At 40.8% G+C, this 26,293-nt stretch overlaps 1 protein-coding gene and 1 non-coding gene across 2 annotated transcripts in view; one reads left to right on the top strand and one right to left on the bottom strand.

Annotated features, from left to right (window-relative positions):
- LOC124801714 (DNA-directed RNA polymerase III subunit RPC1) overlaps positions 1–26,293 on the top strand; it is a 242,528-nt gene that overhangs the window by 75,374 nt on the left and 140,861 nt on the right. The window contains exons 9-12 of the mRNA XM_047263093.1: positions 10,631–10,755; positions 10,833–10,944; positions 21,287–21,484; positions 25,770–25,905. Coding sequence (XP_047119049.1) covers positions 10,631–10,755; positions 10,833–10,944; positions 21,287–21,484; positions 25,770–25,905 — 571 coding nt within the window. The remainder of the gene's footprint in view (positions 1–10,630; positions 10,756–10,832; positions 10,945–21,286; positions 21,485–25,769; positions 25,906–26,293) is intronic.
- Positions 3,301–3,375, bottom strand: Trnas-cga. The gene has a single exon. It is a non-coding gene; the product is annotated as a tRNA-Ser (tRNA).

The raw sequence follows: 26,293 nt of genomic DNA, 5'->3' as shown, positions 1-26,293 counted from the left end.
AAACACTCCCTAGTTTTTGAGAAAATTGAGTTTTCTTTGTTGCATAAAGTCCTAATAAATATAGGTGGCTGATGTGCTAGGCTGGTGGGCATGTGGTGAAGGTGTCAAATTCAGAAATTTCAGAATTGTGTACAAATTTCAATAATTATTTGGATGAAGTAAACCATGGAAACTGCCAAATATTTTAACAAACTACTTTGATGGTGAACTTTGAACTTAGCTGTGTTATTAATACTGACCAAAGAAAGTATATCATATTAATTCAGATTACGATATTCCATTAAAGAGGAGTACCCATTCATTCATTCTCTGCCTAATATTCCATCATTTGAAAATGTTTAACATTAGTATTGTAGCCTTTTGTGGAACCTAAGGGGAAATTTGGCCTTTGAATTTCTCAGGAAGTTGTAGCACACTAGATGTCATTCAAGGATATTTTATAATATTTTTAAGTAAGGAAAACCAAGGTAGACATGAAGCCCACACCTACCACAGTAGTACAAGTTTATATGCCAACTAGCTCTGCAAACAACGAAGAAATTGATGAAATGTATAATGAGATAAAAGAAATTATTCAGATAGTGAAGGGAGACAAAATTTAATAGTCATGGGTGACTGGGATTCGATTGTAGGGAGAGGAAGAGAAGGAAAAGTGGTAGGTGAATATGGAATGGGGGTAAGGAATGAGGGTAAGGAATGAAAGAGGAAGCTGCCTGGTAGAATTTTGCACAGAGCATAACTTAATCATAGCTAACACATGGAAGAGGCCTGGAGACACTGGAAGGTTTCAAATAGATTATATAATGGTAACACAGAGATTTAAACCAAGTTTTAAATTGCAAGACATATCCAGGGGCAGATGTGGACACTGACCACAATCTATTTGTTATGAACTGAAGATTAAAACTAAAGAAACTGCAAAAAGTTAGGAATTTAAGGAGATGGGATCTGGATAAACTGAAAGAACCAGAGATTGTAGAGGGTTTCAGAGAGAGCATTAGGGAACGATTGACAAGAACAGGGGAAAGAAATACAATAGAAGAATAATGGGTAGCTTTGAGAGATGTAATAGTGATGGCAGAGGAGGATCAGCTAGGTAAGATTATGTGTGCCAACAGAAATCCTTAGGTCTTGAAAGGAGGATATAAGAGATACTGAATTTAATTTATGAAAGAAGAAAATATAAAAATGCCGTAAATGAAGCAGACGAAAAGGAATACAAACGTCTCGAAAATGAGATTGACAGGAAGTGCAAAATGTCTAAGCCGGGATGTCTAGAGGACAAATGTAAAGGCATATATCACTAGGGCTAAGATAGATACTGCCTACAGGAAAATTAGAGAGACCCTTGGAGAAAAGAGAACCACTTGTATGAATATCAAGAGCTCAGATGGAAACTCATTTCTAAGCAAAGAAAGGTAAGCAGAAAGGTGGAAGGAGTATGTAGAGGGTCTATACAAGGGCAATGTACTTGAGGACAATATTATGGAAATGGAAGAGGATGTAGATGAAGATGAAATGAGAGATAAGATACTGCGTGAAGACTTTGACAGAGCACGGAAAGACCTGAGTCGAAACAAGGGTCCGGGAGTAGTCAACATTCTATTGGAACTACTGATAGCCTTGCGAGAGCAAGCCATGGCAAAACATTCCATCTGGTGAGCAAGATTAAGAGACAGGCAAAATACCTTCAGACTTCAAGTAGAATATAACAATTCCAATCCCAAAGAAAGCAGATGTGAAAATTACCAAACTATCAGTTTAATAAGTCACGGCTGCTAAATACTAACACTAATTCTTCACAGACGTATGGAAAAACTGGTAGAAGCCGACCTCGGGGAAGATAAGTATGGATTCCATAGAAATGTTGGAACATGTGAGGCAATACTGACGCTATGACTTATCTTAGAAGATAGATTAAGCAAAGGCAAACCGACGTTTGTAGCATTTGTAGACTTGGAGAAAGCTTTTGACGATGTTGACTGGAATACTGTCATTCAAATTCTGAAGGTGGCAGGGCTCAACTACAGGGAACAAAAGTCTATTTACAATTTGTACAGAAACCAGATGGCAGTTAAAAGAGTTGAAAGGCATGAAAGGGAAACAGTGGTTAGGAAGGGAGTGAGACAGGGTTGTAGCCTCTCCCCGATGTTATTCAATCTGTATATTGAGCAAGCAGTAAAGGAAACAAAAGAAAAATTTGGAGTAGGAATTGAAATCCATGGAGAAGAAATAAAAAGTTTGAGGTTTGTGATGACTTTTTAATTCTGTCAGAGACACCAAGGAACCTGGAAGAACAGTTGAACGGAATGGACATTGTCTTGAAAGGAGGGTATAAGATGAATATCAACAAAAGCAAAAACGAGGATAATGGAATGTAATCGAATTCGATTGGGCGATGCTGAGGGAATTAGATTAGGAAATGAGACTCTTAATGTAGTAGATGAGTTTTGCTATTTGGGGAGCAAAATAACTGATGATGGTTGAAGTATAGAGGATATAAAATGTAGACTGGCAATGGCAAGGAAAGCATTTCTAAAGAAGAGAAATTTGTTAACATCGAGTATAGATTTAAGTGTCAGGAAGTCTTTTCTGAAAGTATTTGTATGGAGTGTAACCATGTATGGAAGTGAAATGTGAACGATAAATAGTTTAGACAAGAAGAGAATAGAAACTTTTGAAATGTGGTGCTACAGAAGAATGCTGAATATTAGATGGGTAGATCACATAACTAATGAGAAGATACTGTTTAGAATTGGGGAGAAGAGAAATTTGTGGCCCAACTTGACTAGAAGAAGGGATTGGTTGGTAGGAAGTGTTCTGAGGCATCAAGGGGTCACCAATTTAGTATGGGAGGGCAGCGTGGAGGGTAAAAATCATTGAGGGAGACCAAGAGATGAATACACTAAGCAGATTCAGAATGATGTAGGTTGCAGTAGGTACTGGGAGATGAAGGAGCTTGCACAGGATAGAGTAGCATGGAGAGCTGCATCAAACCAGTCCCTGGACTGACAACAACAACAACAACAACAGCAACAAAGAAAGCTAACCTCTTAACTTTATCAGCCATATTTGAGCTATGTTCTGATGCCTTAAATTCAGAAAAACAATTTCTTTTTGACAGCAGATTTGTGGAGTGGCTAAATGCACGTTATTGACTACAAAATAACTATATTGACAAATAGTCACTCGTCTAGAACTGTGAAAGGTGCACAAACCATTACTATAACTCCAGAATGAGACTTTCACTCTGCAGCGGAGTGTGCGCTGATATGAAACTTCCTGGCAGATTAAAACTGTGTGCCCGACCGAGACTCGAACTCGGGACCTTTGCCTTTCGCGGGCAATTGCTCTACCAACTGAGCTACCGAAGCACGACTCACGCCCGGTACTCACAGCTTTACTTCTGCCAGTATCTCGTCTCCTACCTTCCAAACTTTACAGAAGCTCTCCTGCGAACCTTGCAGAACTAGCACTCCTGAAAGAAAGGATATTGCAGAGACATGGCTTAGCCACAGCCTGGGGGATGTTTCCAGAATGAGACTTTCACTCTGCACTCTCATTCTGGAAACATCCCCCAGGCTGTGGCTAAGCCATGTCTCCGCAATATCCTTTCTTTCAGGAGTGCTAGTTCTGCAAGGTTCGCAGGAGAGCTTCTGTAAAGTTTGGAAGGTAGGAGACGAGGTACTGGCAGAAGTAAAGCTGTGAGCACCGGGCGTGAGTCGTGCTTCGGTAGCTCAGTTGGTAGAGCACTTGCCCGCGAAAGGCAAAGGTCCCGAGTTCGAGTGTCGGTCGGGCACACAGTTTTAATCTGCCAGGAAGTTTCATTACTATAACTGTTTGCCAGTTATGTAACACATACACTCATGCTCATAGGTGCCACACAACGTGGCACTACACAAAACTGGCACTAATAGCATAGGCACATAGGGAATACGCACGACACAGATTGTAACTCCATGGTAGTGGTGATAAGTTGAGAAAACCGTCCTGAAACTCATGTGCTACAAAATGCCACTGTACTGTGCATGTACCCCGACATCAGTATGGGATATGATCACCATGCACATGTACACAGGCCGCACAACGTGTTGGCATATTCTGGATCAGGTGTTCGAGCAGTTGCTGGGGTATAGCCTCCCATTCTTGCACCAGTACCTGTCTGAGCTCATGAAGTGTCCTAGGGGTTTGAACATGTGCAGCGATACATTGACCGAGAGCATCCCAGATGTGCTCGTTGGGGTTTAGATCTGTAGAACAGGCAGGCCACTCCATTCACCTGATATCTTCTGTTTCAAGGTACTCCTCCACAGTGGCAGCTCGGTGGAGCCATGCATTATCATCCATCAGGAGGAAGGTGGGACTCATTGCACCCCTGAAAAGGTGGACATACTGGTGCAAAATGACACCCCGATACACCTGACCTATTACAGTTCCTCTGTCAAAGCCGTCCAGGAGTGTACGTTCACTAATCATAATCCCACCCCACAGCATCAAACCATGACCTCCATACAGGTCCCTTTCAAGGACATTAAGGGGTTGATATCTGGTTCCTGGTTCACACCAGATGAAAACCCGGCGAGAATCACTGTTCAGACTATACCTGGACTCGTCTGTGAACATAACCTGGGACCACAGTTCCAATGACCATGTACTATGTTCTTGACACCAGGCTTTACAGGCTCTCCTGTGACCAGGGGTCAGTGGAATGCACCTTGCAGGTCTCCAGGCGAATAAACCATGTCTGTTCAGTTGTCTGTAGACTGTGTGTCTGGAGACAACTGTTCCAGTGGCTGCGGTAATGTCCTCAGCAAGGCTACTTGCAGTACTCTGTGACCGCCTGCAGTTAATGATGGTGAGATACCAGTCTTCTTGTGGTGTTGTACACTGTGGACGTCCCGTACTGTAGCATCTGGACACGTTTCCTGCTTGCTGGAATCGTTGCCATAATCTTGAGATCACACTTTGTGGCACACGGAGGGCCCGTTCCACAACCTGCTGTATTTGACCAGCCTACAGTCGCCCTAGTATTCTACCCCTCATAACGTCATCAATATGTGTTCTTTGAGCCATTTTCAACACACAGTCACCATTAGCACATCTGAAAACGTCTGCACACTTACTCGCTGCACCGTACTCTGACATGCACCAACACACCTCTGCGTGTGTGGACTGCTGCCAGCGCCACCGTGCGACGACGGCAGGTCAGATGCACTGCATGGTCATACCTTGAGGTGATTTAAACCCATAAACTGCACACCAGAGCGTTGTTTCATCATGTTCAGCATTATCCTTAATTTGTGAGCATGAGTGTAGTTTGGTTTCCAGATAACTTAATAAATGAAATATTGCATGACAGGACTGACTCACTCAGAATCCAAATGCAGATTTATAACCGGCTGTCTGCGCCAAATTTTAATGACATATTTTGCATGTGGTTTATGTAAAATTTCGTAATTGAAATGCCAGTTTTCAATAACATCAGTCAGACCTAATTTTCATATGTAGTTGTGTTGTGGACGTGGTCCTACGAAGTTGTTGTTGTGATCTTCAGTCCAGAGACTGGTTTGATGCAGCTCTCCATGCTACTCTATCCTGTGCAAGCTTCTTCATCTCCCAGTACCTACTGCAACCTACATCATTCTGAACCTGCTTAGTGTATTCATCTCTTGGTCTCCCTCTTCGAGTTTTGCTCTCCACGCTGCCCTCCAGTACTAAATCGGTGATCCCTTGATGCCTCAGAACATGTCCTACCAACTGATCCCTTCTTCTAGTCAAGGTGTGCCACAAATTTCTCTTCTCCCTAATTCTATTCAATACCTCCTCATTAGTTATGTGATCTACCCATCTAATCTTCAGCATTCTTCTGTAGCACCACATTTCAAAAGCTTCTATTCTCTTCTTGTCTAAACTATTTATCGTCCATGTTCCAATTCCATACGTGGCTACACTCCGTACAAATACTTTCAGAAACGTCTTCCTGACACTTAAATCTATACTTGTTGTTAACAAATTTCTCTTCTTTAGAAATGCTTTCCTTGCCATTGCCAGTCTACATTTTATATCCTCTCTACTTCGACCATTATCAGTTACTTTGCTCCCTAAATAGCAAAACTCCTTTACTACTTTAAGCGTCTCATTTCCTAATCTAATACCCTCAGCATCACCTGATTTAATTCGACTACATTCCATTATCCTCGTTTTTGCTTTTGTTGATATTCATCTTATATCCTCCTTTTAAGACAATGTCCATTCTGTTCAGGTGCCCTTCCAGGTCCTATGCTGTCTCTGACAGAATTACAATGTCATCAGCAAACCTCAAAGTTTTTATTTTTTCTCCATGGATTTTAATTCCTACTCAAAATTTTTCTTTTGTTTCCTTTACTGCTTGCTCAGTATACAGATTGAATAACATCGAGGATGGCTACAACCCTGTCTCTCTCCCTTCCCAACCACTGCTTCCCTTTCATGCCCCTTGACTCTTATAACTGCCATCTGGTTTCTGTACAAATTGTAAATAGCCTTTCGCTCTCTGTATTTTATCCCTGCCACCTTCAGAATTTGAAAGAGAGTATTCCAGTCAAAATTGTCAAAAACTTTCCCCAAGTCTACAAATGCTAGAAACATAGGTTTGCCTTTCCTTAATCTATCTTCTAAGATAAGTCACAGGGTCAGTATTGCCTCACGTATTCCAACATTTCTATGGAATCCAAACTGATCTTCCGTGAGGTTGGCTTCTACCAGTTTTTCCATTCGTCTGTGAAGAATTCGCATTAGTATTTTGCAGCCGTGACTTACGAAACTGATATTTCGGTAATTTTCACTTCTGTCAACACCTGCTTTCTTTGGGATTGGAATTATTATATTCTTCCTGAAGTCTGAGGGTATTTCGCCTGTCTCATACACCTTGCTCACCAGATGGTTGAGCTTTGTCAGGGCTGGCTCTCCCAAGGCTATCAGTAGTTCTAATGGAAAGTTGTCTATTCCTAGGGCCTTTTTTCTTCTTAGGTCTTTCAGTGCTCTGTCAAACTCTTCACACAGTATCATATCTCCCATTTCGTCTTCATCTACATCCTTTTTCCTTTCCATAATATTGTCCTCAAGTACGAGGTGCATTCAAGTTCTAAGGCCTCCGATTTTTTTTTCTGATTAACTACTCACCCGAAATGGATGAAACTGGCGTTACTTCTCGACGTAATCGCCCTGCAGACGTACACATTTTTCACAACGCTGACGCCATGATTCCATGGCAGCGGCGAAGGCTTCTTTAGGAGTCTGTTTTGACCACTGGAAAATCGCTGAGGCAATAGCAGCACGGCTGGTGAATGTGCGGCCACGGAGAGTGTCTTTCATTGTTGGAAAAAGCCAAAAGTCACTAGGAGCCAGGTCAGGTGAGTAGGGAGCATGAGGAATCACTTCAAAGTTGTTATCACGAAGAAACAGTTGCGTAATGTTAGCTCGATGTGCGGGTGCATTGTCTTGGTGAAACAGCACACGTGCAGCCCTTCCCAGACGTTTTTGTTGCAGTGCAGGAAGGAATTTGTTCTTCAAAACATTTTTGTAGGATGCACCTGTTACCGTAGTGCCCTTTGGAGCGCAATGGGTAAGGATTACGCCCTCGCTGTCCCAGATCATGGACACCATTTTTTCATCACTGGCGGTTACCCGAAATTTTTTTGGTGGCGGTGAATCTGTGTGCTTCCATTGAGCTGACTGGCGCTTTGTTTCTGGTTTGAAAAATGGCATCCACGTCTCATCCATTGTCACAACCGACGAAAAGAAAGTCCCATTCATGCTGTCGTTGCGCGTCAACATTGCTTGGCGACATGCCACACGGGCAGCCATGTGGTTGTCCGTCAGCATTCATGGCACCCACCTGGATGACACTTTTCGCATTTTCAGGTCGTCATGCAGGATTGTGTGCACAGAACCCACAGAAATGCCAACTCTGGAGGCGATCTGTTCAACAGTCATTCGGGGATCCCCCACAACAATTCTCTCCACTTTCTCGATCATGTCGTCAGACCCGCTTGTGCGAGCCCGAGGTTGTTTCGGTTTGTTGTCACACAATGTTCTGCCTTCATTAAACTGTCACACCCACGAACGCACTCTCGACACATCCATAACTCCATCACCACATGTCTCCTTCAACTGTCGATGAATTTCAGTTGGTTTCACTCCACGCAAATTTTAAGTATTTAAAACAGTTCTCATTCACGCCGCTGGCGGTAAAATTCCATCTGCTGTACGGTGCTGCCATCTCTGGAACGTATTGACAATGATCGCGGCCTCATTTTAAAACAATGCGCATGTTTCTATCTCTTTCCAGTCCGGAGAAAAAAAATCGGAGGCCTTAGAACTTGAATGCACCTCGTACATCACCCTTGTACAGGCCCTCTATGTACTCCTTCCACTTTTCTGCTTTCTCTTCTTTGCTTAGAACTGGATTTCCATCTGAGCTCTTGATATTCGTACAAGTGGTTCTCTTTTCTCCAAAGGTCTCTTATTTTGCACTTCCTGTTGATCTCATTTTTGAGCCGTTTGTATTCCTTTTTGCCTGTTTCATTTACTGCATTTTTATATTTTCTCCTTTCATCAGTTAAATTCAGTATATCTTCTGTTACCCAAGGATTTCTACTAGCCCTTGTCTTTTTACCTACTTGATCCTCTGCTGCCTTCACTATTTCATCCCTCAAAGCTACCCATTCTTCTTCTACTGTATTTCTTTCCCCAATTCCTCTCAATCGTTCCCTAATGCTCTCCCTGAAACTCTGTACAACCTCTGGTTCTGTCAGATTATCCAGATCTCATCTCCTTAAATTCCCACCATATGTAGTACGGTAGAAAAATTCTCACTATGTTTAATTTTGTGTATCTGTTTTGTAAGTGTTTGTAATTTTTTTAAAAGCAAGTTTGACCTGAATGCACAGTGTTCTTTCATGCCAAGTTTTGTCTGAATTCTTGTATAGAACACAACGTATAAGGTGAAAATGAACTTATAGAATAATAATGTGTAACGGCAAAATAAAATCAGTGTTTACCATTAATGAAAGGAAAAGTGTGAATTTTGTTACAGTTCATATATTAGAGCAATACTTTAGAAAAATTGGGCAAATACAATGTATCCACACAATAGCTTCCCCCCTCTCCAACCCCCCTGATTACCCCATTCTGTAGGTAACTTCTGTGTTGATTTTTCTAAATAGATGAAAAGGAATTTGAAGCTAATATTGAATCTGAGACCCACAGTTGCTAGCGTCCCCTTGTTTGCAGAGGTGTGTGTAAGAAGGCAGGTGGTGGGGTTGTGCACAATTGCAGCTGGAAGCATGCTGTGGCTTGTGATACGGAAGTTAATAGTAGTTTTATACTGCAGCTGTTGTAAGCACTATTAAGTGCATGTTGAACTTTTAATAGTGATTTTCTTGGTAGTGTGCATGTGGTTCTTTTTTTTTGCCCATGTACATATAGATTTTTCAAACGAGGTTTGAAGGAAAGAGAGTGGCCTTCTACCTTTATCCCCAGGAAGAGAGTGGGTAGCATATCTAATCTTGGACAAAGAAATATAGAAATATTATACACTGTAAAGCTGCAAAGTTCTCTCTCTCTCTCTCTCTCTCTCTCTCTCTCTCTCTCTCTCTCTCTCTCTCTCTCTCCCCCCTTCTCCCTCCCCCCTCCCTCCCCCCCTCTCCTTCTGTGCATAGAATGCATCCTGCATTTGCTTTATCTGGTTTTGATGAAATTGGTATTTATAATGAAACTTCCTGGCAGATTAAAACTGTGTGCCCGACCGAGACTTGAACTCGGGACCTTTGCCTTTCGCGGGCAAGTGTTCTACCATCTGAGCTACCGAAGCACGAGTCACGCCCGGTACTCACAGCAGAATGTAAAGCTGTGAGTACCAGGCGTGAGTCGTGCTTCGGTAGCTCAGATGGTAGAGCACTTGTCCGCGAAAGGCACAGGTCCCGAGTTCAAGTCTCGGTCGGGAACACAGTTTTAATCTGCCAGGAAGTTTCATATCAGCGCACACTCCGCTGCAGAGTGAAAATCTCATTCTGGTATTTATAATGATGTAAATATAACAAGTGTACCTTTAGTGCCAGTTATCGAGCATTGGACTAAACTGGAGGAGAAAAGGTGGTGGAACATTAGCTTTTACTGAGATACTTTGAATGGTTGGAAGTTTTCTAAAACTAACATCAAACCACTTGCATTCCCCTGTGAACCTATGATTAGCATGTTAATAGTCTTCCTTGTTCTACAGATAATTGTTTGTAGATGTTTTGTAATAGGTTACTTATTGTGAGTATGTGACAGGATTGATAGAAGTCTGTGGTACTTCTATTTGTGATCTCCTTCCCCTCTCCTTCCTTTCCATCTTCATTATGCATGCTTCATGTTTCCTGTGCAGCCTGTCCGCCACACAATAACCTCCCCCTCTTTCCCAGTTCCTGACCACTTCTGATTTTAGTACTCTTGACTTTGAAGCAGTTTAGTTATGATTTTCTAATACTCATCATTTCAATATCTTATGTGTCTGCTGTATATATGTGTCTTTTAAGCTAGATGAGTAAAATGGTCCTGATACACATATACATGTGAGACGCTGCAGTAGTATTCTCTTTTGTTACAGCCTGGTGATATAGTGGAGCGGCATCTTGTTGATGGAGACATTGTACTCTTTAATCGGCAACCTAGTCTTCACAAATTAAGTATCATGTCACACAGAGCCAAAGTTCTTGAACACAGGACATTCAGGTATGTTTTCTTTTTTTAAGAAGTGCAAGTACTTGTTCAGCTCCTTTAAGAAAAATTAGATACTTTGTTTTTTACAGGTTTAATGAATGTGTCTGTACACCATACAATGCTGATTTTGATGGTGATGAAATGAATCTCCATTTGCCGCAGACAGAAGAGGCTCGTGCTGAGGCCTTGATTCTTATGGGGGTTGGTATACATTAGAATAGTTTCAAAGAGGGAAAAGTAAACAAAAAGGAGTAGAAAGTATTAAAAGCAAAATTAAATTTGAAAATATGCAATGTCACATTAAAGGTTACGCATGCTATGAACTACTTCTACCCTAATTTACTTGTATTATTTACAGTTAGATAGTTCTGTTAATTGGTTTTACACATCACAGGAGCACTAGCTGAAACAGTAACTATTTACTTCTTGTTGTTCCGGACGTGAGCCCAGAATGGGTTTGATGCAGTAGCCCAGATCTCCTATGTGCTGGCTATCCTCTTCATTTCAGTATAAATACTGAGCATCCTGCATCATCAACAATCTGTTTATGTTCATATTTATGCCTGCCCCTGTGATTTTCTACTTCCACCAACCCTTAAGCTACAATTCTCAGCAGTGACTCGTGGTGCGATGTGTGCCCATCCAGTCTCTCTCTTCAGTTCATTGTGTTTTTACTAGACTTTTCTTCTTGTTACTCATTGTAGGATGTCTTCATTCTTTTTCCAACTGAGCTGAAACAGTCTCCTGTAACACCATACTGCAACGGCTTCGAATGGTTTCATTTCTGTCTTCCTCGTTGCCCATGTTTTGCATGAATACAGAGCTGAATTCCAAAAATAACATTCATGAATCTCTTCTGGGTTTACAATTTATATTTTTTATTTTATTCACGGATGTAATTTTCAGCAACTGTAGTATTATTTTTTTAAAATAAATTTCAGTCATCTGTTGCAAATAAACTTTTTATTACCTTTACCAGTAAACCGGTAAACATAATAAAAATTTATTTGCAAAAAAAATTATGTTTTGCTTCAAATATACAAAAGCTCTTTTGCTATGTACAACACTTACTATAATGTCTCTTTTTGAATCTTCTTTCTTTATCAGTTCTACCACTTTACTATCTATTGTGTCTACATGCTCTGCACCTTATGATGTTATGTTTTTTTTTTTTGTACATATTTTAGACACCAACCAACACAAGTTATGTTTCATTAAGCACCCAGCTCAATTCTTGTTTATTACAGTTATAGCAACCATTTCTGTGTCATCAGTCAGCTATATCATGTTGGCTTTTTGCTAGTGACAAACAACTCCCACTTCAAGATTATTCTTTATTTCCTTCATTACCTTTTCAATATACAGATTAAATGTTAATGGTGACAGTGAGTGGCCCTACCTTATACTTTTCATGGTTTTGACATCTTGTGTCATTCCAGTGTATTAAATGTATAATGGTATGACACATTCTGAACATTTTGCTGAGGTATATGTAAGATCATATGTCTTAATGAAACTACAGACTACTTAGTAAAAGGATAGATAAAAAATCTAGAAGACAGATTCAGTCTTTCCTTCTCATCCCAACCGGTAAGTCTCCCCCGACCCGGGGTTCTGGGTGATTTTTCTGAACTATGCCCCTTTCCCTAAATCTCTCCAGTCCTTTTCCTTCACCCCTCTTCCTTCCCCTTCTACTCTTCTGCCAGAAGAAGGAGCCACTGGCTCCAACAGCTTGTAAAAGTTAAATCCTTTTGTGTGTGTGGTTCCCTGCCGCCACTTGGGGAGTAGATTTTTTGTCTATTCATTTACTGTATATTATCAGTAATTGATTACTGTCATTGTTAGACTACTTAGTAAGATTTTCAGCATATTGGGCAAGCAACTCGTTGTTGCTACAAATGTGCTCTCCACAGGTGTTCAGGCTATACAGAAAGGACTTTTTACTTTGGAAGGGACGGATCTTTCAACACGCGGGTGCTGTTGTTGGTTAGTGAGCTTCATATGGACTGAGTTTTATATGGAACCATTGGAGAGGAGGAGATCAGTGTCTGGGAAGGTGGTGTACTAGTTGGGTTGAACCAAGCCATGAGGGATGTTGGTGTGAAGGGAGGTGACATCAATAGTGTTAAGTTGGGATTCAGAGGGCAAAGGGGTTGGGATTGTCAAGAGATGTCTTTGCCTTGGGAAGCTAGGCTGTAGACAATGATTTGAAGGTGTGCATCAGCAAGTGCTCAGATTCTTTATGTAGGAATACATTAATCAGCTTATAAAATAACTTTCTTCTAATAATAATAATATGAATATTTATATATGTGTTTCGAGAGAGAGATTTTTGTCATAACTGGTACCTGAATTTTGGTTGCTGCCTCCTTGAATGATCAGCTTCTGCACCAGTTGGTGACGTATCACAATTTGGAGGAAGTTATTGTTCTTTAAGGTTTAAAATACAACTCTGTTAGTTACATGGCCGTATTGCGGATAGCTTTGACCCCAAGTTTTCGTAGCTTTTCATACCTAAGGGACCACTGTTGTAAGTAAATAAAATCAAACAGCAATCTGCTTTTCGTGAGAAAAGGAGATTGCTTAGCACACAAACTTCCTTCAAACTACACGTCCTGCTACATCAAAATTGGTCAGTGGAGTTTAGCACCATGCTGTTGTTCAAGAACATAATCCAATTACTGTAATTAAGAAATTATGAGAGTTTGTTACTTATTGAATGAAAACTATAGAGAATGCATTTCTTTTCCTGTATTTTAGTGAACTTTGTACACTTACAATTCTGTTGATTGATAGATGGCGACGACAATGAAGTTCACCTACTTTTCCAAAAACAAGATATTTCTATTCTTCACTTCCAGAAAATTTGTATACATAAATGTTTGGCAACTCTTACACATACTTTACTCAGTTTTATCACAGAAATATCAATTTTTATTAAATGTAACAATATATTCTGAGCGACGGCCCAGCAACACGTCCTCTTTCCACGAGATACAGATTAACAGTCCCCCCCCCCCCCCCCCCCTCCCCCTTTTTTAAAAAAATAAATCAATTGTTTTTTATTTATTTACAGTCCATACTCAATACTATAATACTATTGTTGCGGGGATTACGTGCTAAAGAGTTTCTTGCTGTCCAGCTGTGTTTCACTTCACTTCAAGTACTTTTTGAATCACATTTGCATTTACGGTACTTACATACATTACTGAGCTTCTCAGAATAAAATCAGACACAAATTAATTAAATAAAAAAAAAAGCAGTGAGGCACACACAACATTACAAGCTACAGTGTGGCTCCAGAATGATTAGGTTGATTAGATATGTGGATTATGGCAAACATGTAGAAACTGAGTTTGTAGAGGGTTAGTTGGGGAAGGAGGGAGATTGATTCAGGTTAGAGATTCTGCGATGGGCCTAGGGATTTGAGTAGGATTTGGAGGCTCAGCAAGGCTTCTTGAATAGTATCACTGTGTCAAAGCTTTTAGGTGAAAGTGTCAGAAAGTTGGATAAATTTTGTCATGCACTCACTGCATTTCATCTTGAAAGAAGAATGTGTATTTGGAAGGGATGGAAGAATGAGGGGGAGTCCAAGTTAGTGATAAGGAATCGTTGGAGGTAACCAGGAGGTCGTTATATGGGAGTGGGGAGAGGGGAAGTGTGTCAGTTGGCCAATTGGTCACTTGAGTCAGTTGATTAGTTGAAGAGACAAACCTGGGAGAGGATTTAGATTTGATTTTGGTTGGCTTTGATTTGAGGGATAAGTGGCAAAAAATGGTGTCCTCTGAAGGGATTAGGAGGAGAGTAGATATTTGATGAGTTCTGTGTGACTGAATGCTGGTGTAGGGCTGAGTGTGAAGCATTTGGCTAGGTCTGAAACTCCTGTAGGATTGAGTTATTTGATGGAGACATTGACAACAGCATTTTGGGTTTGTTTGTTTGCTACTATTACAGGGTTTTGGGGGTTGTGGCAAATGGAAAACACCAGCAAGGCAATACCTTGCTTGCTGACTTTTCCATCTATGAGGGATTGATGATGGGGTTCGCTAGGGGTAGATAGGTATTGTTGGGCAGGGGTAGTCCAAGACAGAATAGAATGCCAGTAAATTGGAAATATACTGGTGTCAGGAGTGCTGCTACAAATGTTGGAGGGCAAAGGTTTTGATTTGGCAGATAAATTATAGATAGTTGTGAATGCATAGAAATAGTATCTTACAGAGGGAGCAGATGGGGATTCATAGATGCCTGTGCCAAAGTTATCTGTTTCTCTAGTATTAGAATGGTGAGGGATTGGGAATAGCAGAATGGAAGATTTAAAGATCATTGTATTAAAGGTACAGTGATATTCAGAGATGATATCATGGTAAGAAAGCTGCTGTGTTTGTAACAGGTCCTTTGATCCTATAATCCATCTAGTCTCTATGCCTGCTAGCCTTTGCTGCACATCTACCTCCAACACCCCTCCTACACTGTGATAACAGCTTTACTCATCTGATACTCACAGCCTTCGTTCTGCAGTCTCTCTCTTCCTCTATTCTATGTGCCCCTCCCAAACCATTCTTTCATTTCACTGCATTTTACACACAACTCCTGCTGCCTGCTGCCAGATGAGCTCACTAGTGCCATATTCCTATGCATTGCTCTTCAGCCAACCTGTCATTGCTTCATTGGATCAACTGTGTCTGGTTGTGCTGAACAGCCCTCGTTGCTTAAAAGTCTCAAGCTGCACAATTTGCACACTACATTGTATCATTTGACTGTAACTGTTGTCAGCTGCACACTCTGTTCCATATATCATGCTTACTCCATAAGTTGTTCAGCAGAAATAGCAAATGGAAAAAAAGACTGTGCACCAGCCATGTTCCGCTTTGTAGCTTTCAAATTTTTCTATCACAAACTGACTTAAATTTGTATACTGCATTTTTAAAGTCATATAGTTCATCAACACAAGAATTAGGAAGAATTTTGTGAATGTGAAAGTAATTATAGCATTAAGGCAAGGGTTTTTACAGTATCAAACATTTCCTGGAAACTTGGCCCTTCGTGGCATTGCTTATTCTTTTACCTTCTGTAATTTTCTTAGACATATTCGCTACCTCCTGCTGCAGCCCTTGTGTGTTTTCTATAAATGTGTACTCATTCATTATTGTTGCCTTTCCTAGATTTGCAAGTATCTCATGGCATTTATTCTATCAGTTCTGTTATGTACATGGTACTTTCTTCACTGTGTTCCCTTTGTTGATTAATGCTCTTTAGCTCTACGAGATCCTTACATTGTTACATATTGAATTTGCTAAAAATTACCTGTTTTCTTCCCTTTATACATTACAGCAATTCTAAACTAAATACATATGACATTTGGAAAATCCAGGATGGAATGTAACAATATTTTGAGTAGGTAAGTTGCTGCTCACCATATAGCGATGCTGAGTCGCAGATAGGCACAACAAAAAGACTCTCACAATTAAAGCTTTTGGCCATTAAGGCCTTCAGCAATACACACACACACACACACACACACACACACACACACACACACACACACAAGCATGCATGCATGTGCAAACACAACTCACACACGACTGCAGTCTCAGGCATCTGAAACCACACTGCGAGTTGCAGCACCAATGCATGATGAGAGTGGCGACTGGGTAGGAGTAAGGAGGAGGCTGGGGCAGGGGGGGTGGGGGGTGGCGGGGGGGGAGGGAGTAATAATGTGGTGCGGGTGGTGGACAGTGAAGTGCTGCAGGTTAGACAGCTACAAGACTACGCTGTTGGTGCAGCATCTTATGCCCCACATTACTCCTGCCAATATAATTAATCATATACTTTCAAATTGATCACTCTCCCAGCGTCACTTCCCGTATTTTTGTATGTTAACTCCTGCACCTTTCTGGTGCCACACGATCTTGTATCTCATCCTACAAACCCCTCCCCACTCCCACACTCCCACACTTTCTCTGTTCTATCCCAGTTCGCACCCACTAATTCCACCGTCCAGTCACATCTGCCGTCCCCCTTCTTCACACTTATCCACCATCAGACCCACTACCCACAATAATATGTTTTTTATTAGTTATTCTTTTCTTTGATCCTTGTGATTTTGTGCCAATTTTAGTGAGTTTTTGTCTTTCCTATCATCGACTCACTTAGATTTTATCTTGCTCCTTTTTGTGAATTTTCACACATATTTGATTGTATTTTTGCAAAATTTTTCGAATGTAATTCAACATTATTTGTGTAATTTTCCGCATTGTTACCACCACCATGGATCCTTGCCCTTTCCATCTGCATCAGTACAGAAAAGTTTCCACATCCCTAGCCAGATTCCAGTCCCACATACTGTTCCTGCCTTGTTGCTTGGCTCACGGAATCCCCCCTAATGAATTGCCCATCTCTGGCTGCCACTTCCCCTTCCACAATGACCTCCACCTGTTCAGATTCTGCCAGTCCTTAGCCCTCACCAACGTAGTCCTGCAAAACGGTATCAACCAAGCCCAACCCTCCTTGCAGTACCTTCTCTCCGTTTGCAAAATTCTCCTGCTATGCAATCCCAAATCCCTGGAACCCATAACACACACTGAAACTCTTCCTCTACAGAAACTTGAGCACCATGCACAATGCTACCTCAAAAAGCTCTCCACCCTGCTCACTTCCTACTCCTGCCTTGGAGCACCACTGTCCATGACCCCTACAACAACCTTCAAATCTCCCCCACGCTCCCTCATAGCTGACAAAACCTGTCTTGCAGACACACTACACTTACCCAATCCTCCAACCCCCCCCCCCCCCCCGCCCCCCTCCCCCCTCTGCCACACAGAACCCGCAACACAGTCATGAATCTTTCCTCCAGAAGCCTTAGCCCCACGGAAATATTAGTCCTTTCCAAAAGCCTCACTTTTTGCCCCACTCCCAAATTCAATCATGCAGGACTTGTTAAAGACCTTCTGTCCTTCTCCTGGTCCCTACAGTGGAAACACTTCTTTGCCACCAACCTTACCAATCAGACTCAACCAAAGACCAATATTGAACCTTTCCTAACTCAGTTCACTCCTCCATCCAACTGTGATCCGCCCAGTTGCCACCAAACCACCCCCTGTTAACTTTCCAGAATTTCTTAACATCAAACCTTGCCTCACCGTCATTCCCCAAATCCCTCAACATGCAAACTACCCTTACATCCACAGAAAGAACCGCATTCCACCATCTAAAAACTGATGCCAACCGTATAATAGTACCTGCAGACAAAGGCTCCACCTTTTGTTTTGAACCACAAGGAAGGACTCTGCCAGCTGTCAGATACTTCCACCTACAAATCTGGCCACAGTGACTCCATTCCAGTAACCCAGCAGGATCCCCAGTCACTACTCAAATCCTTAAGTCCATTCCAGAACCTCTCTCCAGAGTCCATCTCTCTACTTAATCCTACCACTCCCTGCTCTCCTGCCTTCTACATGCTTCATAAAGTCCATAAAACCAACCAGCCAGAATGCCTCATTTTGGCCAGTTACTGTGCGCCCACTGAGAGAATCTCTGCTCTCATAGAGCAACACCTTCTATCTGTTACCCGAAACCTAACCTCCTATACAAAAGATACCAACTATTTCCTCCAATGACTCTCAACAGTTTCTGTCCCCATACTACATGGTGTCCTGCTCGTCACTATTGATGCCACCCCCCTATACACTAACATTTCTAATGCCCATGGCCTTACCGCTATTGAACACTATCTTTCCCAATGCCCTTTGGATTCCAAAGTAACAACCTCCTTCCTAGTCGCCATGACCAACTGTATCTTGTATCCTCGCTCACAATTACTTCTCCTTAGAAGGCATTACCTATGAACAAATCTGGGGTATGGCTACGGGCACCCACATAGCACCATCCTATGCCACCCTATTCATGGGCCATCTAGGGGAGTCCTTCCTAAAAACCCAGAATCATAAATCCCTCAACTGGTTCAGATTCATTGATGACATCTTTGTTATCTGGATCAAAGATGAGGACACCCTATCCACATTCCTCCAGAACCTCAACAACTTATCCCTTGGCCATGTAAGCCGAAAACCAGTTAACAATAAAAGTAATATTGTAGAACAAAAGCAAACTGGTGCTTTTCATTTATTAACTTCTCCCCCATTTGCTTCATCTGGTCCTACTCAACCCAACAAGCCACCTTACTGGATGTTGACCCCCACCTCAAAGATGGCTACATCAGTACCTCTGCTACATCAGACCTACTACCCACCAACAATACCTCCACTTCGATGACTGCCACCCGTTTCATACCAAGAAGTCCATACCGTACAGCCTAGCCACCTGTGGTCATTGCATCAGCAGTGATGAGCAGTCCCTCTCTAAATATACTGAGGGGCTGACTGAAGCCTTCACTTACCATAATTATCCTCCCAACCTTGTATAAAAACAAACTCATATGCCTTATCTTTCCAGTCTCCCACCACCTCCCAAACTCTCAACGTCCGGCCACAGAGGAGCATTCGCCTCATAACTTTGTACTACCCAGGACTGGAGCAACTCACTTACATTCTCCGCCAGGTTTTCAGTTACCTCTTGTCGTGCCCTCAAATGAGAAATGGGCTGCACACTGTTCTTCCCACCCATCCCGCAGTGGTATTCTGCCGTCCCCTGAACCTTCGCAATATACTCGTCCATCCGTATACAACCCCTGCTCCCAATCCCTTACCTCATGGCTCATACCCTTGTAATAGACCTTGATGCAAGACCTGTCCCATACATCCTACCACCACCACCTACTCCAGTCCAGTCACTAACATCACCTATTCCATCAAAGACAGGACTACCTGTGAAACCAGTCATGTGGTCTACAAGCGAAGCTGCAACCACTGTGATGCATTCTATATAGACATGACAACCAACAAGCTGTCTGTCCACATGAATGACCATCGACAAACTGTGGCCAAGAAACGGGTGGACCACCCTGTTGCTGAACACACTGCCAAACATGGTATCCGTAATTTCAATGACTGCTTCAAAGCCTGTGCCATATGGGTCTTTCCCATCAACACCAACTTTTCTTAATTGCGTGTGGTGAAATTTCCCTGCTATACATCCTATGTTCCCATAACCCTTTTGGATTCAGTCTTTGTTAGTCACTGTCCTCACCCATCCAGCCCCTTCCCTGTTCCCATCCCAGCCCTACAGAGCCGTCATTCAACCACAACACTGATTTTTTTATTTTTCTTCTTTTCTGCTACTGACCTCCCCCACCCCCTCTCTTCCCATCTTTCCTCTGCCCTATGTGTATCCTACAGCACTTCCCTGTCCGCCACTGCTACTGTACTATCCCTCCCCCCCCCCCCCCCCCCCAACCACCTCATTACCCCCACCCAGGCACCACTCCCATCATGCACTGGTGCTGCTGCTCTTAGTGTGGTTTCAGTTGCCTGAGACTGCAGTCGTGTGTGTGTGTGGCGGGGGGAGGGGGCGGGGGCGTGTGCGTGCACACGCGGCTATTGTTGACAAAGGCCTTAATGGCCGAAAGCTTGAATTGTGAGAGTCATTTTGTTGTGCCTGTCTGTGACTCAGCATCTCCACTGTATGGTGAATAGCAACTTTCCTTCTCATGATATTGTTACATATTACATTTGGTGATCTTTTTACTAGATGTAGTGCCTTTTCTTCATTTGGGTTGTTGATCATCCTGCTTTTATGTGTTTGTATACTGTTCCTCATCTTCAAAGATTATATACATATGCTGATTTGCCAGATGTAGACTTACTCTATACTTGGCTTCATCGTAGCTTTCAGTTATAAACTTATTGTATAAACTGTTTTTGTCACCTAACTCTGACCAGTGAAGCAGGCTCTATTTTACTAAATAATTATCTGACACATTTATTTTAAAATTGGCCAGCGGAAGATCCATTAGTGATACTATTACAATCTGCCGATAGTAGTAACATATCTAGAAATTGCAATCAGAAGCTGAGAAGACAACTAGGCCAATAGCTTTTCAATTTTATGTATTGTGCTGTGATTTATGTTAGACCACAATCAATATTAGGCAGAAGCAAAGTAGCATTGTGAACCAAAAGTTTCACGATATTTAAAAAAACACTAGATCATTATGTAAACAAGCCAATTTGTGTCCTGTGTGCTGAAAATACAATTTAGTTCAGCAGATGGTTTGTTTCCATACACATTTGTACTTTTTAAATATAGTATGCAGTGAACTATGACTGCATGATGTCACTTGGCTTCTACATAACAGTAAATGTGAGTTAATGCAGTCTAAAAGAAGTCACAGTATGATCATACTTAAACTCAAATGTTGTTGTTTTGGCTTTTGATTAGGCATACTGACTAGTAAATGGAGAATTACGTGCCACCCTAATTCATATTAATCTGCCATGGAAAAGATAAAATCTATCATGGGATTCTTACAGATAAAGCTTTGAATTGAAATGCATTTTCACAATCTACAGTACATTTGTCAGCAAAAACAATTTCAGTTCTATGTCGTAAATTTTAAAATTTCATTTGTTTGAAATATTTCTTTCAGAATAAATCAAATCTCGTGACACCTCGCAATGGAGAACTACTCATAGCTGCCACACAAGATTTCATCACTGGAGCCTATCTACTTACACAGAAAGATAATTTTCTAGACAGAGGCCAGGCTTGTCAGTTAGCAGCAACTCTCTTGGCTGGAAGTGATACAAACATGCATATTGATTTACCACCGCCAGCAATATTGAAAGTATGTATCACTGAGAACAGTAATGTATTCAAATGACTGGAAGAGACAGAGAGAAATTCTTATTTGTTGAAGAGTTTACAATGAGTAATAAATGCTAAAGTTACTTTCTTTGTGCAAACCTGCAACACTGAGTGTTATTTATGATCAGATTTCATTATCAGTATTTATATTTATTTGTACTTTATTTTTGAGTTAATTGTTTCAACCATTTAAAAAATTCTGCTTCACTGGTGCATGTAAGCTGAGGTCATCTGTAAAGATTACGTTTCTGAAAGTGCATTTCATGCAAAAAATTGTGTGCTAAAATGCAGGAGGATACTAACCTACAAATTGTTAAAAGTAAGTTATTGACATATGTAGATACTACCGCAATAATTTATTATTCCACTATATATAAATAATTTGTAACGATATTATGAAAAAGAAAGTTCTACCCATCATATAACAGAAATTATGAGTTGCATCAAGGCCCAACAGAAAGACACACACGACTGCAGTCTCTGGCAACTGAAGCCACACAGTGTGGCTTCAGTTGCCAGAGACTGCAGTTTTTTTTTTTGTGTGTGTGTGTGTGTGTGTGTGTGTGTGTGTTTGATGAAGACTTTGCTGGCTGAAAGCCTATTTGTGACAGGCTTTTTGTTGTGCTTAACTGCGACTCAGCATCTCCACCATATGGTGAGTAGCAACTTTCCCTTTTCATAATATTGTTACATTCCATCTTGGATTTTCCATTATTTGATGTATAAATCTTTACTCCTTCGCAGTGCAATGAAAAATTTTGGAATAGCTTTGAATCACAATAAAACTCAAAATATCTCACTTCCTTTTCTATGACCGAGCGAGGTGCCGCAGTGGAGAGGACAACGGTTCAATCCCGTGTCCGGCTATCCTGATTTAGGTTTTCTGTGATTTCCTTAAATCGCTCCAGACAAATTCCAGGATGGTTCCTTCAAAAGGGCACGGCTGACTTCCTTTGCTAATCTGACGAGACCGATGACCTCGCTGTCTGGTCTCCTCCCCCAAAACAACCCATCCTTTTCTGTGAGGGTTGGTTCCCACTTGCATTCTAGTACTCTACATACAAAAATTGCTTTTGTAATAGAAGCACAAACTTTTTAGGGTGTTACACTGCGATCAGATAAATAGAAAAATGACAGTAATTAAGTGTTCCTGTGACCTGAAACACTTAATACAGAAACAACATGTGAAAATCAAAATAGAAACGGATATCAGTGACGATAGTTTGATATGCCAGTAGCCCTACTGGAAAAATGTGATTTTCAGTGTGAGCTTAGGCTATGAATATTCCATTCTCTGCTCTGCCAGACAGCCAAGTCACACACTGATTTGTTGTCTCTGCTGTTGCATGACTACAAAAGTTGCATTTAGTTACATTAAGAGAATATTACCTGACAGGCAAATAGCTACTGCTGCACAGCTTGTGATCCACAGCTACTACAGTGGAACCATACCTTCAACTATAACTTTATGCTGAATGACTACGAAAGTCCACATGCATTCTTCCCTCTCTGAATCAGATTTCTCTTTTGTTCTCCTAAAACTGGGCTAAAATGATTGTAATTAACACCAACTGTCAAAATATTGAGTAACAATTGAATGTACATGCATTTAATGTTGATTTTGATAAATGATGTACAGTATATTTTGTAAGTAAAATACTTCTAGTTCTGAGTTTGTCATAATGTATGGTCTTGGAAAAGTTGTTTAATTACTTTCTAGTGAATATGCATTGAAAATTTTTTGTGCAAAAATAAGATTTTTATCTCAGTTAAAAGCCCAAAAACATACCATTTTAATCAGTTGCACTGAGAAAATCTTAGAAAGGACTTTATTGTGTTTTTAGCATTCACAAAGATTACTGGCCTTTTGCATCTCATATGGTATTTTTGTAGATACCTTATGTGTATCTGTGTGTCTGTTCCAACCTGCCAAGTTTCAGTAATAACCAGTAAAATAATTGCCTATGAGTGCAAGTGTCTAGGTTTAAATACAAGTCTTGCAAGCAGTTTTAACATATCTGGAAGTTTCATAACAATGTATTCTCCACTGAAGGGCAAAAAGTTATACTGTTTTCATTGAGCAAGTCATAATGATGCAAATGTCTTCTGAGTTTATGTATATGAAGAGAGACCTGACTTAAAAAGTTTGAGTTATCTGAAGTCACACCTTGTGTTTGGCCATATTCGAGAAAGCAGCGTGTTAATGGCATTACTTATAATGCAAATGGATGTTTCATAATCACTTACATTTACTATATATTGAGTCAGTGCCTTTATCTTAAGAACAGCAACCCAACTGATATATCCTAAGAGGCAAAACTTATCCTTCCCCAAAGGTGTGCATCGATGTTATCATTTTGGTAATGAACATCTTCTCAATAGGATGTAGGGAAATACTGAGGGAATTAGACACAGATGTCTTTTTGTCACTTTGTAAATCTCTCTTTTCTTCACATGTAAATAATACGTTGTTTCATTTTTCCATGTGTTTATCTTCCTGTAGGTAATAATTGTAAAGTAATCATTAATCTCTGCTAGCATTTTATATCAAAATTCCATAAACAGTTCTTGATTTCCATTTAGACTGGAATTATGGTTCAGTACAAATAACTGCATAGACCACAACACTTGGTACAATAATGACTGCAACTTTAGAACCATCAGATTAACTCAACTGAACTGGATCAGTACAACACATTGTATTTCCACCTCATGTCTAATGACCAAGCTTTTTAAAGATGTGCATTTTCTTTTTCTTATGGCATATTGCATAACATAAGGAAATTTTTGGAAATTTGTGGTAAATTCCTATGGGACCAAACCACTGAGGTCATCGGTCCCTAGGCTTATGCACTATGTAATCTAACTTAAACTAACTTATGCTAATGACAACACACACACCCATGCTCGAGGGAGGACTCGAACCTCTGACGGGGAGAGCCGCACGTGAACCGTGGCGAGGCACTTCAGACCATGCAATCATAACTTAAGGCAGTATGTCTTTGTGTGTCTGTGACTCCTAGTGATGAGTGAAATATGCAATTGAATTAAACATACCTAGTAATATATATCAACCTCTTTCATTCAAATGATGGGTGTGACACATTATGGTGTGGACTCTACAAGACACAAAAGCTGCAGGACCTCTCAGCCACCCCCAATAAAAAATATTAACTGGTTGGAACTATGTCAGAAATATGCATATCTGTTTGGCCTAAAGGTGCTTGATGGGACTGAGGTAATTTGACCTGCAGTAAGCCACCCAAGAACTTTAATTTCTGTGCAGTGCTCCTTGAACTATTCTGACACATTCTGAGTATTGTTATGTGATCCACTGTCTTGCTGAATGTATGGGTTAGCTGCACTGTGCTGTAGGTGGACAAGCAGATGCACGCAGTTGGATAGTAGGTTCAGTATTGTTTGCTGATGAGAGATGAAGCAAGCCCTATCAGAGGCCCCCATCAGTCTGTGTAAATGTTGCATGCATGAGAATACTTTCACCACCTAATTGAACAGTGCCCAGTGGGCAAGTGGAATGTGTTGTCTTGTGTATTTCTAATATACTGAAATTCTGCTATTGTCACTCCAAGCAACCCTGTTTTGTACTTCAAGTGTTCCAATGACTGTGTTGCTGCTGTGATGCCACTCTTTGCATCCCATGACATAGAGAGCAGAGTTGCACATTTGAGGCAGCAGTTTCTGTACTTCATAATGAGGTGGAGAATCTGGGTGATGTGGCTTCTCACTGACGTTTGTTGTTCAACATTGATTTCGTGAGTAATTCACTACACTGCAGCCGATCTATCTGTTGTTAAGATCTATAGTAGTTCCTTTCCAACTTACCCCAAATTTATCATAATTTTTTTGCTGAAGAAGGAACTAACAGTTTCAAAAGCTAGGAATAGTGTTTTCAACTTTTAAAAGGCCTTATCAACAATACTGTGATTACATTTCCTGAAGTTAAGTACTGTATACAAGAAATGGTGACAGTACAAATGAAACTTGTTTCCTCTGGCAAACTTTCCATTTCATAGTCCAGGGTGATCCTTCTCTTTTCTCTGTGTGTCTTACTGTTATAAATTCTTAAGTTTTGTGTGTTTAGTTTGGGATGCAGAGAAATGAAACTTTTTTTGATTATTCAAAATTCAGCAGTATCTTATTTTTGGTAGTGTTAAACTTGTACCATGAATGTTAATTTAAGATTTTGTCAGTAACATAAACTGCAAATGACATTTAATTCTTTCATCTCTATTGATAATGTACAGCCAATGGCCTTATGGACTGGAAAACAGATCTTTGGACTGATTTTACGACCAAACAAAAAATGTCCTGTGAAAGCAAATTTACGAACCAAGGGAAGGGCATACACTAGCAATGAAGAGCTGTGCATTAATGATTCATGTAAGTAATCTTCCAATATTTTGTGTTTGTGTTTATTGAAAGTGGCTTCCAATTATCCAGTTGGATGTATTGTAAATAAACAGGTCTGGTGAGTTTCACAGTCCACATAATAATAATAATAATAATAATAATAATAATAATCAACACAATCACTGAAGGAGATAAGTCATGTATATTAAAAACAGTTTCAAAATGTTACTTGACTCTTGCAGCCTGACTTCTGTTGTGAACTGTGCCATCAGAATTACACAAGATTGCAGTACACTGTAGTCCGATCCATAATAATGGTGGTTCATGCAGGTCGAGAAACAGGTGGGAATTACATTGTTACTGGTTCCAAGTGACAGTTCCAGTACACTCTTCGCGCTTGAAGAAAGCTTCTATCCTG

This window comes from Schistocerca piceifrons, chromosome 1, assembly GCF_021461385.2.
Source record: "Schistocerca piceifrons isolate TAMUIC-IGC-003096 chromosome 1, iqSchPice1.1, whole genome shotgun sequence".
NCBI lineage: Eukaryota > Metazoa > Arthropoda > Insecta > Orthoptera > Acrididae > Schistocerca > Schistocerca piceifrons.
The sequence above is the reverse complement of the archived record's forward strand: the minus strand, read 5'-3'. Positions and strand labels throughout refer to the sequence as shown.